Raw genomic sequence first — 19,111 nt, 5'->3', positions numbered from 1 at the left:
TCCACTCTGGGAGTTGTAGTCTTCTGAGCCTCAGAGCCAACGGCAACCTCGGTGTGTGAACTCTGTTAACCAGAAGTCCTCGCACGGCCGCTGCCGAAGCTGGAATCCCTCGGTTAATCGTTCTCGCCCGCAATTAGCCGAACCTGTTCGCTTGGACCACAAGGCTCTGCGGGCCCGCACGAGGCCAGTTGCTAAGCAAGGGGCGCTTCGGTCAACTGCCACCTTGGCCACGGCGACAGGAAGTGAGTACCCGTGTACCGGAAACTGGTTATGGGATGCCCCCCACATTCCTTCTTGCCCCCAAATTACTCTTTTAGTTCAGATTACTTTTTTTTTGGCAGGGGAGGGAAAAGGAAGAGTAGTGGGATAAGGAATGTACCTCCTTAGGGCCACTCACGAGTCCATCCGAATTCTTCTCCCCCGGGATTGGGGCACCGAGGGTAATAGTAATCATGGGACATGTTGGAGGTGACAGTCTTCAGGGATCGCCACGCCTCGACCAAACCCCGACTTTCCACAATTTAAGGGAGGAGAGAGATGACTCCTGTTGAAAGCCTTAACAGGGCATTAAGACTTGTTATTGATTACGCTCCCCACTCATCACTTTTTTTTAAATATGTTTTATTGATTTTGCTGTTACACTTGTCCCAATTTCCCTTCCCTCTGCTCCCTGCCACCCGGTGGCCCCCCTCCCTCCAGTTGTCCCCCCCTTTTAGTCCATGTCCATGGTTGTGCATATAGTTCTCCTCAACCTCTTCCTGTCTGTTCCATTCCCTCCTACTATGCTTCTTAATTCCTGCATGATCTCCCTCCCTTACCCCCTTACCCCTCCATGCTGACCTGCCCCCAGTATGTTCCCCACACCTATAGTTCTTTTTCCACTCTCGTTGCCCATTTAGTTTGCCTTTGTTTTGATTCCCTAGCTTCTGTTGGTTCTTGTGATGCAGTTTTCATTTTAATGTTCATAGTTTTGATCTTCCCTCTTCTAAACCAGTCCCTTTAACATCTCATATAATAGTGGTTTAGATCTAATGAACTCCTTCAGTTTTATTTTGTCCTGGAAGCACTTTCTCTGCCCTTCTATTCTGAATGACAGTTTCGCTGGATAGAGTATTCGTGGCTGTAGATTTTTGCTTTTCATTACTTTGAATATTTCTTGCCAGTCCCTTCTTGCCTGCAGGGTCTCCCTTGAGAAATCAGCTAATAGTCTAATTGGGACCCCTTTGTACATGATTCTCTTCTCTCTTGCTGCTTTTAAGATTCTTTATCTTAAATTTTGGACAATTTGGTTATGTCTTGGAGTGGTTCTCCCTGGGTTCAGTTTTTCTGGAACTCTGTGCTTCCTGGACCTGTAAGTCTATTTCCTTCCCCAAGTTCGGGAAGTTCTGCTTCATTATTTTTTCACATAATTTTTCAATTTCTAGTTCTTCTTCTTCACTCTCTGGCAATCCTATAATCCGAATGTTCAGTCTCGTATAGCTGTCCCATAAGTTTCTGATTCTCTCCTCACTTTCCTTACCTTTTGTTTCCTCTTTCCGCACTGGTTGACTGTTTGTTCGTTTCCTATGTTCCGGTTTGTTGATTTGATCTCTGGATTTTATTTCCTCACCACTTGTCTCATATGTGTTTTCGTTTGTTTCAGTATGAGTGGCTTTCATTCCTTCCCTGTCCTGTTCCAAATCTTTTGTTAATTCTGTAAGCCACCTCATAACTATAGCTCTGAACTGAACCTCTGAAAGGTTTCTTACTTGTTTATCAGGTTCTTCATCTGCTGCCTGGTGAGCTGTGTCACCGGGATTTCAATCGTTGTCTGCTTCATTTTGACAGATTTATTTTTTGCTTTGCTGCCTAGGCAGGCTGTAGGGGGCGGAGCCCCGTGTACTCGTCACTACCTGGCAACCTGCGGCAGTCCACAACCTTTTTCGCTGTGCTGTGGCGCTTTGTGTGGGTGTGGGGGTCCAAGATGGATTCCTGCCATTATTTTTCACTGGGAGACCGGGATCCGGCCCCTGCCCTCTGGGCTCTCCGGCCGAGGCAATGAGGGGGCTGCCTTTCCCAGCATTGGGGTCGCAAGTTGCCGGGACTCAACTGCAGCCGGAATTGCTCCCCCTGCCGCTATCCCCGCTGCTACCGCAAACAGTGCCACCCAGCCTTTCCCTTCCAGTTCCGATTTCGCACCTCCTTCCCTTCCGGACAAGCACCGCTGGTTTATAACTTCATACGTTGGGCTTCCATGTAGTTTTATTTTCTGGAATTTCTGGTTATCTTTTGTTTTGCGGTAGTTGTATTCCTTTCTAGTTGTAGAGGGAGACCGAGCATGTCTGTCTAAGCCTCCATCTTGGCCAGAAGTCCTACTCATCTTTTCTTACTTTTCAACTCTTAGATTTATTTCTATCCGGAGGCTTCCGCCATGCCTCACATCGACAACAACGTCAAACTGGACTTCAAGGATGTCTTGTTGAGGCCCAAACGCAGTACCCTTAAGTCTCGAAGTGAGGTGAGCCTGCTTGCCTTGGTAGACAAGGACTGAGAAGGATTCCTGGTCCTTTTCCTCCTGCAATACTTGTTTTTTACATGAATGAAATCCTGTTTCATGTTTGTATTTGCAGGTGGATCTCACAAGATCCTTTTCATTTCGCAACTCAAAGCAGATGTACACTGGGATCCCCATCATTGCTGCCAATATGGATACTGTGGGTACCTTTGAGATGGCCAAGGTTCTCTGTAAGGTAGGACTTAATGCTGCTTCCTCAATGTGTCCAGTTATGTGGGCTGACTGCAGAATTATTAGCATCCCCATCTCCATCCCAAGACAACTCTGGCAGTTAACAGTCAAGATGCTATAACTTACTATTTTCTCCAGTACTAAAGCCCCTTTATCTGGTAAGTTCAAAGAGCCATGTGAGTTAATGAGATTTGAAATTGTTTAGCCCCCATTTTTTTGATATATAATAACAGAACTTTCCCTTTTCTCCTGTCCAGCAGTTTATACACCTTGCCAACTTTTCCCAGCATCCAGGTCACCCCCTTCAAATAACATGCATCTCTCCAGTTACAACTTTGTTAGGAAACTAAGTATTCACTGTTTTAGTTCAGAAACTAAATACAGTTTGAGCATTCAAAAATTCCTAACTAGAAGACCCTAGAGAGAAGCAGCTTATTAATTTTATTTTATGTCTCCCCTTTTGTTGTTCTTGTTTTAATCTTTTTTAAGTCCTAGGTATCTGGGAGTTTCTGGGATGTACCCAAAATGGAATGTGTTTTTCTTATATACAGGTTATTGTTCACTTTCAAAATAGAAGATGCTACTCTTATCAGTAATGTTACCTGCCTCTATACTTGTAGCTGAGAAGGTAGATAGTTATTCTGGGCACTCTGAGAACATATGTACTCTTCTGGTTACTCGATGGTTGATGGATTCTGCTGCTGATTGTGGCTCTGTTAGCCTTAAGGACTTCATCTCCTTTTCTCTATATTTGATTGCTGTAAGTCTTTGTGGAATGTCTGCTGTCTTTTCTCTGAGGTTGATAAAGTTACTGTTTTAGTACTGTGTTGCTGTTGCCATGAACTAACTATTTTGGAATCCTGCTGTTGCTCTGTTGAGGAATGGTGAATCTGACCTCACTATTAACAGACATGCTGTAACACATGGAACTTGTGGGCATTGTCTTGATGTTTTATGTGGAGACTGGCTTTTCAGTACCGCTGATGAGTGCCAAAGAAATCAGATTTTAGAGATAGAGCAAAGTCTCACAGAAATAATAGAAAGGTTGGATGCAAGCATGCATCTTTTTCCAGATTGCTAACTTGGTATGCATTTGGATGTGCTTATGCCATACTATGCCAGTGTATCTCCAAGGTCTGTTGACCTCCTAGAGTGATTTTTCTTTGTCAGCATGTTGATAGCAGAGTGTTGCTGAGAAAGCAGAATTCAATACTAGCTAGGTAGTATTAATGATCTCTGAGTATAGCATAACACTTCCTTACTGCTAGCTGATACACAACTTCCTTGGATTTCTTGCCAGTTTCACAACTTGGCGCTGTCTCAGTCAACTGCTCTCTTATCTGTTTGCATGCCTGCACTTTTATTTATTTTTATTATTTTTAATTACAGTTGACATACATTATTATAATAGTTTCACATGTGCATGCCTGCACTTTTAAAGCACAAACACCAGCAGTCACAGTGGCCTTTGAATGTCTTTTTCAAAGTTTTGGGGTATTGTTTACAATATGTTGAGCTAGGAAATATAAATCCAATGAGTCATTATATCCTTGAACTTGGTTGACTGAAATAGACTGAATGAAATAAACTTTTCAGGTTGGTCTTTGTCTCAGGAAAATCCATCCTTTACTCCAGTGGAGATGGAGAAAGGCTGGGGTGACACCTTATTGTCTCCGTTAACCTTAAGGCCTTAACCTTTGGTGAGCATTTAGACTCACTGAATTACTGTGGGTAAATTGACCAGAAGATACCAAAAATAGGTTAGGTGTTCTGCTGGGTTATCACAGAAGGAGGGGCTGAATCAGGGTAGGCAGACACTGGCTCTGTCTAGCATCTTCATGATTCTTCCTTGTCTGCTGCTTGTCCTGCTGCACCAGCAGCTTGTCCTTGTTACCTTTTAAGTCAGAAGCACTGTATGTGCTGGCAGGTGAAATTCAAACTGTATAACTTAGTACTTTGGTGGGATTATTTGACAGTACTAGCTTATGGTAAAAAGTCCTACTGGGATTTGTAGGGAGACTAATGGTTGAACTAAAATATCCCAACTCAACCCCTGAGTCCTTCAAGTTTCTTTTTCTAGACTTCAGTGATTTTCTCCCTCAGATAGAATAGTATAAAGGTCTATTTCTAGAAAAAGAGACCCTAATAAAGTTTTCTCCCTTTTGATGGCTCTCTTTATTCTTCTCAGTTCTCCCTCTTCACTGCTGTCCATAAACACTACAGCCTCGAGCAGTGGAAAGAGTTTGCTAGCCAGAATCCTGACTGTCTTGAGGTAATACTGGTCCTCCCCTGACCTTTCCTTATTCCAGTTTTCTAGGAATAATTTCTTGGCTTCCTGGCTTCAACCCTTACCTCCCCACCCCTGCTGGCTGCTCATCAGGTTATTTCAAACATGCTAATGCCCCTTTCTCCCACAGCATTTGGCTGCCAGCTCAGGCACAGGCTCTTCTGACTTTGAACAGCTGGAACAAATCCTGGAAGCTATCCCCCAGGTGAAATATATATGCCTGGATGTGGCAAATGGCTACTCTGAACACTTTGTTGAATTTGTAAAGGCTGTACGGAAGCACTTCCCTGAACACACCATCATGGTATGATTCTGTTACCCAGCAGTTGGTACATCCATTTACTTCTTCCACTCTTCTGTACCACTCTTTTTTTTTGTTATGTCAGTTCATTTCTCCTTTGCTACATTATGATTTTCCTGGTCTGCTTAATCATGTCACTAGTGATTGATTATCCATGGTTCCAGTTCTGTGCTTAACAATGTTTGTGTATTAGTCATTGCAATCTCTGACCCTTGATACACAGTCTGTGTAAATCCAGTGTTCCTGGCATCACTCACCAAACCTTGATGTGTTTATGCATTGTACACACCTGTGATACATAACACACCTGCCTACTGAAATGGACATGGTGCTATAATTCATGCAACAATATTTTATTTTTTTACAAGCTTAGGAGTGATGAGAAGGCCTCATTTTCTTCACTGCATTGAGGACTCTCCCTTTTCTGTCCATCAGAAGCAAATACAGCTATGTAGTTGGGTATTTAGCCTATATTACTATGTCTTCCCCCTTTCTCTAAGCCAGAGAGGTTTTATGACATAACGGCTTAAAGGGCAGGATAGGTTTGTGTCTCTTGTTAGGAAGGGGGAGATAAATCCCCACTGTAAATCAGACTTAATCTTGGTCCAGATGGACCCCAACTTTACCCTAGTGCAACAGTGACACTGGCCACTAACTCCCTTACATGAGCTGGAGAAGGGTCCTTTGAAGTAGCTAGTCTAAAAGCTCTCAGAGGGCCCAGTAGATGGAACCTAGATAGCCCCTTCTTTGTAATAATGTTGGAAGGCCCTCGTCCAGGCATGCTATATATGAGTACACAACTTCCTCTTCTTTTTTTTATTTTTAAAGAATTTTCTTTACTATTCCTTATTTATTTTTTTATAAGATTTATTTTTAGAGGGGAAAGGAGGGAGAAAAGAGGGAGAGAAACATTGATGTGTGAGAAGAAACACTGATTGGTTGCCTCCCGCACATCCCCAATTGGGGACCTGGCCTGCAACCCAGGGATGTGCCCTGACCAGGAATCAAACCTGTTGGTTTGTGGGATGACACTCAACCTACTGAACCACATTTCAGGGCTCTTCTTTGTTTCTGAGCCTAAGAATGCTGTTTGGATTGTTCTGTCCCAGGCAGGGAATGTGGTAACAGGAGAGATGGTGGAAGAGCTGATCCTCTCTGGGGCTGACATCATCAAAGTGGGAATTGGACCAGGTAAGCTGGCTAACTGGAGGCCACTGGCTGCCTCTTCAGTGGCGAACACCTGTGGAGTACTTCACTGTCATCCTCATCACATTCTTCTCAGGCTCTGTTTGCACCACTCGGAAGAAAACTGGAGTTGGGTATCCACAGCTCAGTGCAGTGATGGAGTGTGCAGATGCTGCTCATGGCCTCAAAGGCCACATCATTTCAGTAAGGCCCAAGGGCAGGGTGTGGAATGAGGCTGCCAAACATCTGGGTTTTCTGCTGGGTCTGGAAGCTCTGATAGAGGTGGATCAGGACTCTCGGTTCCTGTCAGCTTTGAGGTGGGATGTTGGGACATTGCTGATAGGGCTTGGGAAATCCTTTTATCTCTTCACATTGCTTCTTACTTTGCAGGATGGAGGCTGCAGCTGTCCTGGTGATGTTGCCAAGGCTTTTGGTAAGGACACTGGGAGGGCACAGAAGGAGGATCTCATAGAAGAAGATGAGTCACCTTTGAGGGTCTAGGATAAGGCTGAGGAAGCCATTCAGATTCTTTCATAATATGAACTTGTGACCCTGAAGCCTGTGGTGTCATCTAGGGCAGGCCAGCTGAGAGTGTGATAGGGACTCTCCCAAGTGTGGGGGCAGGACCATCTGCACCATCTCCTGGACTGCTGGACAATGTAAATGCCTAAATCTGACTTATAGAATCCAGCTCTGGAGAGTGGGGCTGCAGATCTGCAGTTTTTACAGCTTCCCAGGCGATCCTTGCTCACAGTAGTTGAGACCTTTGCTCCTAGAACACTTGAAGTGAGTCTTAAGTCAGCTGAGCACAGTAAAATAAATGACCAGAAGATGGCAAAAGCAGCCAAAAGGAGAAAGCAAAGCCAAGCAAAGAATCTCTAGTGGCTTTTTAAACTTTTTTGGAGACGTCATGAATAGAGGCCAGAGCAGAGCATGCCTGTGTGGGTTGTGGACCAGCTAGGGAAACAAAACCAGAAGATGCTGGAATCATTGTCAGGACTGAGAATTTGGTGTGAGTTCCTTCTGAGTGTGGGTGGGTTATGTGGGCACCTGGGCCAGATTCATCTCTTTTCCCCCGTCACTGATAGGGGCAGGGGCTGACTTTGTGATGCTGGGTGGCATGCTGGCTGGGCACAGCGAGTCAGGTGGTGAGCTCATCGAGAGGGATGGCAAGAAGTACAAGCTCTTTTACGGAATGAGTTCTGAAACAGCCATGAAGAAGTACGCTGGGGGCGTTGCTGAGTACAGGTAGGTGGAGAGCTGGGGGTTCTTGGAAGCTATGATGAAGTAGGGTGGTGGCAGAACTCAGGGTTGCTGGGAAATGGATGGTATAGTTCTTGAGAGAAAAGTGGTGAACCAGGGTTAAATGCTAGAGACTGGGGAAGAGTCACTGGGCTAAGGAATTCAGAAGGAAAAGGTAAGAAAAATTTTCCTCCTCTAAGGGCCTCAGAGGGAAAGACGGTGGAGATGCCTTTCAAAGGGGATGTGGAACATACCATCAGAGACATACTTGGAGGCATCCGTTCCACATGTACCTATGTAGGAGCAGCTAAGCTGAAGGAGCTGAGCCGGAGAACTACCTTCATCTGTGTCACCCAGCAGGTGAATCCAGTCTTCAGTGATGTGAGCTAAGCATCAGCAGTTCTTCCCTCCCAAGGCACCAGTACCTCACGACAGGGCCTCCCAAGTGGGCCCTTCACTCATCCCAGCTACTATGACTATTACTTGGTCGTCTCTCTCCTGAGAGTTCCTGCAGTAATGCTATGTTTCTCTGTCTCCACCCACAAAATGCCAAGGACACTCACTGGGGAGGAAGCAAGGAAGGCAGGCTGAGAAAATGAAGCTAAGATAATCAAATGGGAATCTGGGGACCCAGCTCCTGAAGATTATTGAAAGAAAAAGACTGATTCATACGTGTTTTATGTATGGCCATGGTTAAGAGGTAGGCTTTTAGAATCATGTTTTGCTAATCAGCTTCATTAAATAGGATCTTTGAATACCTAAAAAGCACAGAAGTGTTTACATATTTTAATTATCTTTATAAAGAGAGATCCCAATGACTGCAAAGAGATTCTGGGGCTTTCTGCACAAGCCTGGCATCTGTATGTTGCTCCAGGGCAAGTGTAGGTGGAGGCGGTACTGACCTAGTGGAGTCAAGGACAATGAGTACTTTTACCATGAAGCATCTCCAGTCTAGTGCTCCCCCCCCAACCCCCCACCCCCCCGCAGGTAATCTGGCAGCATGAGAATTTACACAGAGTATATATTCTGGCATGAGGACACAGATATTTTCAGAATAACAAAAGGAAATTTCTCATCCAGGTTCTTAGCCCTGGCAGTCATTCGGGCACATCTGAACAGCACTTTCCAAGGGAAGTAAAAGGGCAAAGGAATTTGTTTAGATCTGGAGAGGCCACTTCTGTTTCTAAGGAATGATCTACACCGACCTTACAGAAGACTTGATTCCCATTCTCTAATACCAACACAGTGGTTTAACAAATCCAAAGTTTAATTATCAAGCATTACAAAGTAATTTTGGCAATGTAGGCAGGAAACTCAAGCTTGGGCTTCCCCTTTTATTTCCACTAAACTGCCTGTAAAGGTGAGGAAGGAGACAGGCTGGATGCAGACGGCATTCCAGTCCTATCACAAGAGTCTATATGGTCATGGGAAGGGACAGACACAGCACTGGGGCTAGAAGGGGGGAGGAATTCATAGAAGGTGGGGATTAGGGTGTCAAACTTTGTCTTCTCATAGTTTTCCAGAGACTCCTGCAGAGAAAGGAGCAGGGAGATCCTATCATCATCTAGAACATTGCCTAAGCCCTCTATATTCTGGAGCACAGGTGTTTCTGTCTTGTTCTGCCCCACCCCCTTCCTTCCCCAGCTTTCTGTTCTTCCCTACTCACCATTCCTTCCCTCTGGCCATTTTCTTCCTCATCAGAGTCCAAAACCAAGTCCCCTATGGTAATCACAGGGCTGCACAGAGATGGAGGACACACTGCAGGAAGGAAACCAGAGTCAAAGTACTCTTCTAGGTGAACATAGGCCCTTCAGAGTCCTCAAGCCCTGACTGGTGTAGCTTGGTTGGGTGTCCTCTCTGAGTCAAAGGTCGCTGGTTCGATTCCAAGTCAGGGCACATGCCTGGGTTGCAGCTTCAGTCCCCAGAAGGGGACTGTGAGAGGCAACTAATCAATGTTTCTCACATCAATGTTTCCCTCTCTTCCTCCCTTTCCCTCGCTATAAAATAAAATAAAAGTCCTCAAGAGGGCAGGCTGATCCAGTCCTGACTCAGTATACCTACCTGGCTTCCTGGCCTTAGGAGATGATAATGACAGTCTTAGGGGCTCCAGGGAGCAATCCCAGCAATTCCTGGGGTGGGAGCGAGCAAAGAAGATAGGGTGAAGGGAAAGCAAGCAAATGGTGTGCTGTTAGGAGGGACAAGGAACTGTTCACTCACTCCTTTTGCTCCGAGGCAGAGAAGTCAACTGGGTTCTCCTTCACAGCCCTGCTGTCCAAGGTCTGGGATGGACTCCTAGACGTTCCAGTGGAGGTCGCTCTCGTGCCAACGTCACCTGCTGGAACTGCCACATGTGTCTCTTGTTCTTCTCTGTTGTCAGGTTTAGATATGACCTGAGTTGGTGAACCCAGATTCCTAAAGGGTAATAGCGTGGCTGTGGGGCGCTCCTTATTGCCTACCCTAGTGGTTGCCCGCTGAGACTGGATTCTTCGCTGGCCTAGAGGGGCCAGATTGAAGTGGTGGCCAACCAATGATTCTGGGTGCTTCCTTGAGGCTGGTCCCTGAGGAAGGTGTGGGCCAGGCTTGGCTTTTGGCAGAGGATAGTGGAGTGCTGGTCTTGGTTGCTGAGGAGGACTTGGCTCCATGGGCTCTGTCATGTTCACTGAATTAGTAACCAAGCACTCTGAAAAGAAAACAATGTTCCTTATAAAGAACAAGTCAACTCAGTTTGGTTTCTTGTGTCTGGCTTTTAATGGGCTGGCTGTCTCAAAAGGTCTCAGGCTGAACCACCCCAAAATTCCTAATTCTCCCAGATGATCCTAGTACCTGGAAGTGGCCACCCCATATCCACACCATACTGGCTCAAAGCAAAAGAAGAAGTGATAGAAACTCCAGGTTGCATCCAACTCAGCACATCCTGAAGCTGTGGGCAGGGAGAGAGGCATGAAAACTACAGTCCTTGATTCAACCAGCCCGCACCCTGCCTGTGTTTTGCCCCAGGAAAACCTGCTGTGTCTGTGGTGCAGGCAGTGCTTTTTCCAGCTGACACAAGTATTCGAAGAATAGCTTTTCCAGAGCAGTCAGAAAGGGTTCCCCATACTCTTGTTCAAGTTCCTGCAGAACAGAAGAAAGCATGTCAGAAGAGGACTACAGAAAATAGCCACATCATAGCTTCCAAACCAGCCAGTATCACCTGCAACTTCCAAGCCAAATCGACAGGGGATTCTGCCAGCTGTTTCACCTGCTGGCAAAAGGCGTCCTGTGCCTCTGAGATCTTCCTGAGATCCTGTTTTGTCTGTTGAAGGTAAAGAAGGCAGACAAATTAGGAGCATCAGGACCCAGTAGCTAAGAGAAGGAGCAATTTTGTTGCACCAAAGGTTAATGGGGTGGGGATTATTCCAGGGATTACTCACTGCTTTGGGGTCCCGCACTACAGGTCCGGATTCTGGGAAGTGGTGATGCAGGGCATTCAGAACCTGGGCCCAAGGCCGGCCCTGGAGGATCAGCTCCACCACCACCTGTGAATGGTACTAAGCTCAGGATCCTCACTTTGGGGCAAACTCCCCTTTGGCAACCGGTCTCGGCCCCAAAGCGGTCTGCCGAGTCAGGTCCCTGCATCCGCCCCTTCCCCTTTTCCTGGTCCAACTGGCTCTAATACCTTAGCCTTTAGGCCCATACACAGGCGTTCGTGGTGGCGGTAGCGAACCAAGCCAGGGGCAGCAGCGCGTAGGGACTGCAGGAACTGCAACACTCGCGGAAAATGTTCCACGCAGCGTCCGCGCACGACTAGCCAGCTGGCAGCGGCTGCGAAGCGCAGAGCAGCCGGCCCGGCTCCCGGGGGCGTAGCCATGGACGAGATGCTCCACCCCGAGGGCAGTACTTAGGGTTCTTTCCTCCACCGCTAGGCTTTCTGACTCTTTCTAGGGGCGGGGCTTCCGGTGGCCCTCCGCGGCTCGGGTGTTTCGATAGGCGTCGTATACTTCACGATCCGACTCAATGTTCTTCCATAGACCACCAGAATTTTGGAGATCTTACTTTAACTTGGGCAAGAGCCTGAGCGGAGAATCTGCCCGGCTTCAATGGCACCAGGTCGCTTGTTCGGCCTTAAACGGCGCCGCTGTCTCGAACTCCAGAGCTACCGCCCTTCCGGTCCTGCGACCAGTTTTCTCTCCCGGAAAACGGGGTGGTAGTGGATAACCAATAGGCCCCCGGCGAGGGGAAACGTGATGTCGCGTCATGAGGCCCCGCCCTCGCTGTCAGGTTCCTTGGTCCGTTGTCAGGCTGCTTTGACTGCAGGTCTACCTCCCCCTGGCCCCACGCCCCGCTTCTGCCTTTCTTTGCGGAGCCTGCATAAAAATCGCGTCCCTCTCTAAGGCTTTACTTTATAGTCTGTAAATCGGGATCATGCTGTTTGTCCTCTCCATCATCACCTCCAGCTGAAATATGATTTCTTAAATCCCCGTCCTCAAACCGGCGCTACACAGCCTTCCCGGGTGCCACGCCGCTTCCAGTAAGAATTCAACTGCTCCTTTATCAGAGCGGGAGAGGGCGCCACATTTTAAAAGTTTGGAAGATACTTAAGGAGACTAAATGATAATGGGGAAAAAAATACAATAAAGATTAAATAATTTTAAAAGATACATCAGATTATTAACCTGGTATTCTCTGGATGGTGCTTTTCTGTATTTTAAAAATAAAAAAAATATAAAAGTTTTCTTTTTCGACTTTCTGTTGGGCACTTACTCTAGGCATTGCCCAAATGTGATTGGCTGTTTTACTTGCTTGTCTCCTTGTCACCCTTCCCGGTGTCTACTTACTTTCATCACCAAGTGCAGAACCTGGCTTACAGTGTATATTTTTTGTTGGTCTAATGAATTACCTGCCCAGGCTACCTTATAGGGCTTTTGTGAAACTACCCTTTCCATGGGCTATCTCCTCCCTGGAGTTAAGGCTCCCATATCCCTTCCTGTCTCCATCCAAGGCCTGAGATGATCCACGTATTCAACTCTGTGGGACATCTAGTTGGAGGTCCCCAAAATATCCAAATTGGATAGGTATGAAATTCTAGTTGTTTCCTTTTTACTTTTATCTTTATTTTTTTCTGTGAAGTCCTTCCTTTATGTAGATCTGAGTTTCAGACCAATACTATTTTCCCTTTCTCTGAAAAAAAAAAAATTTAACATGTCTTACAAGTCAGGTCTCCTGGTGACAAATTTCCTTAATTTGTGTTTGAGAAAGTCTTTATATCTCCTTCACTTTTAATAGATAATTTTGCTGGATACAGAAGACTAGTCTAGTGGGTGTTTTTCCTTCGACATGCTAAATATTTTATTCTACTCTCTTCTTACTTGCATGCTTTCTGAAGAGAAGTCTGATGTAATTCTTATCCTTCCTCTTCTATAGGTAGGGTGTCCCCACTCCTAACCCTCAGGCTTTAAGATTTTCTCTTGGTTTTCTGTTTTCTGAAGTTTGAACACAATATGCCTAGGTGTAGATTTTGGGGTGGTATTTATCCTGCTTGCTGTTTTCTGAGCTTCCTCCATCTGTGTTTGGTGTCTGTCATTAATTTTGGGAATTCTTGGTATTATTGCTTCAAATAGTTCTTCTGTTCCTTTCTTCTGTTATTCTCATGTGTGTTGTACACCTTTTGTAATTGCTCCACAGTTCTTAGATATGGATTTGTTTTTTTCTTTGCATTTCAGTTTTGGAAATTTCTATTGACAGTTAATCAAGTTTACTGATTCTTTCCTCAGCCATGCTCATCTATTGATCAGCCTGTCAAAGGCACTCTTCATTTCTGTTACAGTGTTATTTCTAGCACTTCCTTTTGGTTCTTAGTTTATATCTCTCTGCTTATACTACCCACTGGTTCTTACATGTTGTCCACTTTGTTCATTAAATCTCAACATATTGATCATAGTTTTAAATACTTTATTTTTAGAGAGAGAGGAAGGGAGGGAGAAAGAGTGGGAGAAAAAGAAACATTAATGTGTGAGAGATAAATTTATCAGTTGCCTCTCTCACTCCCCCAACTGGGGACCTGGCCTGCAACACAGGCATGTGCCCTTACTGGGAATTGAACCAGTGACCATTCAGTTTGCAAGCCAGCACTCAATCCATTGAGCCATACCAGCCAGTGCTGATAATAGTTTTAAATTCTTGGTCTGATAATTTCAATATCTCTGGCATATCTGAGTCTGCTTGTGATGCTTAATCTGTCTCTTCAAAGTGTACTTTTTGTCTGTTAGTATGCCTTCTAGTTTTTTGTTGAAAGTTGGATGTACTGGTAAAAAGAACTGAGGTAGAGAAGCCTTTAGTGTGAAGTTTTAAAAAAATTATTTATTTATTTTTAGAGAGAGGGGAAGGGAGGGAGAAAGAGAAGGAGAGAAACACCAGTGTGTGGTTGCCTCTCACACATCCCAACTGGTGACCTGGCCCACAGCCAAGGCATGTGCCCTGACTGGGAATAGAACCAACAACTCTTTTGTTCCAAGGCTGGCACTCAGTCCACTGAACCACAACAGCCAGGGCTATTGTGAAGTTTTCTGTTCACCTGGCTAGGAGTTAGTCTGCATTGTTTACTGTTGCTGTAGGTGTCAGAGGCTAAAATTATTGTCATTATTGTCTGCTCTGTTGTTTTAGGGGTTCTCTAACGATGTCTTTCCTAAGGTCTGACATGTGGAGGTCTTTCCGTTGCATTCCCCTGTTACAATCTGGGTAGATCTCCATAATAGTGACTATCAGGAGAGAGTGAAACATGGCCTGAGGATAAGTAGGAATAAGAAATCAAGATGGAGAGGGAAAGGAACAAAGAGGATTGGCATCGCAATGTGATTTTGACTATTATATGTTGACTCAGTGGTCAGATTAAGGAACTTTGTGGTATGTATTTTTTTAAAGAGTATGTTTAACATGAAGATGGTATAGAACTGAGGATTTAATTTTAAAAAAATTCTCACCTGAGGATATGTTTATTGATTTTAGAGAGAAATAAAAGAAGAGAGAGCATGTGAATGAGAGAGAGAGAGAGAGAGAGAGAGAGAGAAACATCGATGTGAGAGAGAAACATTGATCAGTTGCCGCCTGTATGTGCCCAACTGGGGATTCAACCTACAACCTAAGTATGTGCTCTAACTGGGGATTGAACTCACAACCCTTTGGTGTATAGGATGATGCTCCAACCAACTGAGCTACCTTGGCCAGGGCCGGGAGATTCAATATTTTGACTCTGGAAATGTGGTTTTGGTTTCATTGACCGTATCTGGCATAAAGAGTTCTTTCTGGCATTATACTGAGAAAGAAATAAACTTATTTATGCTTTACATAATTACAACCTAAACATATTTCCAAAGTACAGGGATAGGCTGGCTTTACACTGCACATAAAGCTCTTACTAAAGTGGCAGTGATACTTAATACATGTTAAGGTAGCTGCTGTGGACCTGTGCCTTTTACAGGACCTTGGGTCCTCAATGAAGAATCTATAGCAGTGAACTCTGAAGACCATCAAGCTAGATCTGGGAGGCTGTAGCAACCTTTGAATATGTAGCACTGTGGAGACAGGCTCCTCAGAGCTGAAACAGGTCAGTGGCTGATTGAATGGGATGTAATCTGTGCTGTCAAAATTGAGGTGCTGTGAGTGAGAGGAAATCTATTGCCAAACCCCACAGATATATTGCTCTGTCAGAAAAAAAAAAGACGTTTCTTCTTTACTACATACCCATTCATTACTTACAGGAAATTCAGCTCCATTACAGTATTATGGGACCACTGTCATATATATGATCCTTCATTGACTGAACATCATTATGTGTCATATGACTGTTGTTTTGTTTACTCTACTAGACTTCCTTCCACCACAGGATCTTTGTACAGGATGTCCCTTTTGCCTGGAGTGATCCTGCCTTCCTCTCTGCCTATACTGCAGGGTCACCTATTTAGGTAAAGCTTTCCTAACCACCACCACCAAGCTAGGTCACCTACCTTCACCCTAAACTTCAGAGCTATCTACTCTCTTTAGTCTCATGCATTTATTCATTTAATCTATTTCTCAGACTCTAAGTTCCACAGGGAAGGAACTAGGTTTGCCCTGTGTTCTAGCACTTAGCCCCGTTCTTGGCAGATGTCATTAAATATTTGTTAAATGGGTGAAGAAATGGGTCCATTAGCTGTCACCATGGCTGACCCTTCTAGTCAGAGTCTCCAAAAAAATTCTGGTCTAACTATGGACAAAAATCCCTTTCTGAGTGGACCTTAGAACAGCCATTATTTTAAAAATTAACTATTTAAATGAAGTGCAAGCACTATAGTCTGATCCATAAATATGAGAAACATGTCATATTTTGTAAAATTTTGTTTTTAAGTATGTTGTTGTTTATGCTATTATAGTTGTCCCACTCAATTTTCTCCCCTTTGCCCCACTCCACCCAGCCCACCCTAAAATGTTGTTTTTAAATTTGTAATTACACTCACCTTACTTGTTTTTTATCAGGAAGATAAACTCTTCCTGTTGGCATTTTTATCTCTCCCAGAATTTTCCAAGAAATGTGACAAAGAGGGCAGGCCTTGCAGCTTCCATGCTTGTTGGGAGAGCTCTGGTGCTCTCCGGGTCTGCCATACTTTTCCCGCCTGCTCAGTGTCCTCTTAGAAAACCATCTGCAGGGGTTGGTACTTGAGCTCTCAGGATTCCACCCCCAGATCCAGACTTTGCTTCCAGCATTAGCTAAAGGTTTTGCCAAATCAAACCCACCAACACGAGGTTCAAGGACCCTCATATCCAGCCCAGTTCTCCAAGCCTCCCTGCTGTTGAGCTTCAGTTGAAGCTACCGTAGTCCACACTTATCTTCCCAACTTTAAATCTTGAGGCAGAAAGAAACAAGAATACCGGTTCTTTACACTCAGGAAACCCTGGGCAAAGAATCCACCTTCTCCCTAGGCATTAACTTTGTATACCAAGTGTCCCAGGAGAACCAAAACAAGTTACCAAGACTCAGAGAAAGTGATGCCTCTTCATTGTCCAGGGGCACCAAGTAAGAGAGCAACTCTCACAGATTTCTTGAAAACAAGACTAAGAACGTCTTTTTATTTAAACACACACACACACACACACACACACACACACACACTTTGTCATATAAATGATATGAAGGAAATCATTATATAAATAAATATAAATGGCATAAAATAGGTTTTCCTAGTACATTTTTCTGAGGTACAGTCCAGTAAGAACTCTGCTTGGATGGTCATTACTGAGCCCCCCCTGGGTGCTCATTTCTCTCTCTCTTTCCCAGAGCTGCTCTCATCATCCATCATGCATTTTCCCACAAATGCTCTGAAACACAATCCTCCATTGCTCCCCCAAGCTTCCAGACTCCCCATTGCCCTCTGATTTAATCCATCTTCTATTCAACAGATATTTATTGAGCATCTGCTACATCATGGACTGTGAAGCAGCCATGGGTAAGAGAGAGAAGGTCCCTGCCCTCAAGGACTTACATTCTAGCAGGAGGGTCTCTAGGGGCCTGAGGCCAGAACAGGTTAAGCTGAGACAACAGGGATTCTAATGCCCACATCTAGAGAAATAAAGGAGATGATACCCCAAAATCACCCAATTTGAGCTTAACTCATAGTAGGAATTCAACATATATTTGTTTCTTTCCTTCTAATTGTTTGAAGGATAGCATTGCCTTCTTGTTGCTTTTTGTTTGTTTGGGTTGTTTTTGAGGATTTCAAGCATTTTTGGCCTTTAATAAATACAGGGTATCAGGGTAAAATGAAAAAATGTGAAGCAAGTTACAAAGTTGTTGAAAATCTTAAAGTCTCAAATTTTCTCCCAGGTGTTCAATGAAAAGAGATACTGTTATGTTAGTGCTCAATCTTTCTGGGAACCAATTTAATAAAATATATCAACCATCTTAAACATGCCATATCTTGTGAATTATTGTTTTTAAATTTGTAAGTAGCAAACATTTTTTTGTGCAGCTCTGTGCTAGACCCCGTTCTAGGTCCTGGGATAGTATGTGAACAAGACAGATAAGATCTTAGCACTTATGAAACTCACATTTTAGAGAAAAGAGACAGCATTTAATAAATAAACAAGCACACTAATGTTAATAAGTGCTAGGAAGGACACAAAATAAAATAGTGATATGTTGAAGAGACTAGCAGGCTGGAAAATGAATCAGATTGGTGGTCAGGGAAGAGCTCCTGGAGGAGGTGACACTTGAGCTGAAACCTGATAATAGGAGGGTCTCCCTCCCAAACCCCCTGGCATACCACCTGGGGAAGGAGTATTCATCCAGAAGGAAGAGCAGGGGATAAGTCTTAGGTAGAAGGTGGTGAAGCTGAGAAGCAGAAGGACACTGGGCTGAGGCAGAAGAGCCAGTACATGTGGTGGAAATGAGGTTGGAGTGGTCTGCAAGGGCAGGTAGCTCGGAGTAGAACTTTGGATTGTTTCAAGGGCGATGGGGAAACCCTGGAAGGTTTTAAATAGGAGAGTACCAGGATTTAACTTAGAGTTTGGAAAGCTCACTGGCTGTGTAGAAATCGGACTGTTCGGGAACAGAGTGGAAACTCACAGGGAGGATTTGGCCATTTTCTAGGGAGAGAGCACAGTGACAGTGTAAGTGGAGAAAATGATAGCTATATTTTGGAGGTAGAGATGAGAAGACTTGCTGATGAATTTAATATTGGAAGAGAGAAAATAGAGGAATTGGGTGACTTTATATGTTTATGGCTTGAACAACTGGACCATTATAGTAGCAATGAGATGGAACAAGTTAGTTGGAAGAACAGCTCTGTGGGGCTGCTTTTAGTGTGAATTAGAATATAGGCTATAGAGCCAGACTACCTGGGTTCTAATCCTATTCTAGACTGCTGAATGGCTTTTGGAAAATTGCCTAACCCTTTTTGCCTCAATTTCTTCATCTGCGGAGGGGGCATAACAATACAGCCTGCCTAAAGAGGTTGTTGTGAAGATGACATGAGTTAGAGGTAGATTAGTGCCTACATTCTTATTCATTCAGCAAATATTTAGTATCTCTCGGCACTAAGTTCTGAGCATACAGCAGAGAACAAATCAGACAAAAACCACTACTCTCATGTGGTTCGTATTCTGGTTGAGGGAGGGGATGCACAAGAAGCAAATGCATTGTTAAAATATTTAGTATGTTGGATGGGGAGAAGTGCTATGGAGAAAAGTAATGCAAGGGAAAGTGGTAGCGAGGAGTGGAATGGATGGCAGTTTAAAACAGGAGGGCCAGCCCTGGCTGGTGTAGCTCAGGGGACTGAGCACCGGCCTGCGAAGCAAAGGGTTGCTGGTTCGATTTCCAGTCAGGGCACACGCCTGGGTTGCAGTCCAGGTCCCCAGAAGGGGA

General features: G+C 44.6%; 2 protein-coding genes across 6 annotated transcripts; one reads left to right on the top strand and one right to left on the bottom strand.

Moving 5' to 3' along the window:
* Window positions 1–84: 84 nt before the first annotated feature.
* On the top strand, window positions 85–8,505 carry GMPR2 (guanosine monophosphate reductase 2). Of its 5 annotated transcripts, XM_090270214.1 has the most exons (11): window positions 85–242; window positions 2,384–2,497; window positions 2,610–2,729; window positions 4,914–4,997; window positions 5,143–5,316; window positions 6,423–6,504; window positions 6,596–6,702; window positions 6,889–6,931; window positions 7,587–7,746; window positions 7,941–8,100; window positions 8,295–8,505. In XM_090270214.1, exons 2-11 carry the CDS (start codon window positions 2,411–2,413, stop codon window positions 8,337–8,339), a joined length of 1,062 nt encoding a protein of 353 aa, XP_090126340.1. In that variant the 5' UTR covers window positions 85–242; window positions 2,384–2,410; the 3' UTR covers window positions 8,340–8,505. The 5 variants fall into 5 exon arrangements, with proteins under 5 accessions (XP_090126340.1, XP_090126344.1, XP_090126343.1 ...); XM_090270218.1 differs by lacking the exon at window positions 2,384–2,497; XM_090270217.1 differs by lacking the exon at window positions 4,914–4,997.
* Window positions 8,506–8,989: 484 nt separating this feature from the next.
* On the bottom strand, window positions 8,990–11,923 carry TINF2 (TERF1 interacting nuclear factor 2). Its single transcript, XM_090270209.1, has 9 exons — window positions 11,396–11,923; window positions 11,151–11,255; window positions 10,931–11,032; window positions 10,744–10,851; window positions 10,564–10,660; window positions 9,958–10,420; window positions 9,802–9,869; window positions 9,407–9,498; window positions 8,990–9,269 (listed from the first exon to the last, which is right to left on the bottom strand). The coding sequence occupies exons 1-9, from the start codon at window positions 11,585–11,587 to the stop codon at window positions 9,084–9,086; spliced, it is 1,413 nt and encodes a 470-aa protein (XP_090126335.1). The 5' UTR covers window positions 11,588–11,923; the 3' UTR covers window positions 8,990–9,083.
* Between the last annotated feature and the right edge of the window lie 7,188 nt (window positions 11,924–19,111).

The sequence above is a fragment of the Furipterus horrens genome, unplaced genomic scaffold, assembly GCF_987537825.1.
Source record: "Furipterus horrens unplaced genomic scaffold, mFurHor1.1.pri manual_scaffold_3, whole genome shotgun sequence".
NCBI classification, from domain to species: Eukaryota; Metazoa; Chordata; class Mammalia; order Chiroptera; family Furipteridae; genus Furipterus; species Furipterus horrens.
The sequence above is the reverse complement of the archived record's forward strand: the minus strand, read 5'-3'. Positions and strand labels throughout refer to the sequence as shown.

Bases quoted from the DNA above. Each gene is read 5' to 3' on its own strand.
- GMPR2 (XM_090270214.1), top strand. From the start codon at position 2,411: ATGCCTCACATCGACAACAACGTCAAACTGGACTTCAAGGATGTCTTG. The intron at 7,747-7,940 runs GTAGGTGGAGAG...TCCTCCTCTAAG, and splicing joins GGGGGCGTTGCTGAGTACAG to GGCCTCAGAGGGAAAGACGG. The intron at 8,101-8,294 runs GTGAATCCAGTC...CAAAATGCCAAG, and splicing joins TCATCTGTGTCACCCAGCAG to GACACTCACTGGGGAGGAAG.
- TINF2 (XM_090270209.1), bottom strand. From the start codon at position 11,587: ATGGCTACGCCCCCGGGAGCCGGGCCGGCTGCTCTGCGCTTCGCAGCC. The intron at 10,852-10,930 runs GTGATACTGGCT...TCTGTTCTGCAG, and splicing joins ATTTGGCTTGGAAGTTGCAG to GAACTTGAACAAGAGTATGG. The intron at 9,870-9,957 runs GTGAGTGAACAG...CTCCCACCCCAG, and splicing joins TCTGCCTCGGAGCAAAAGGA to GAATTGCTGGGATTGCTCCC.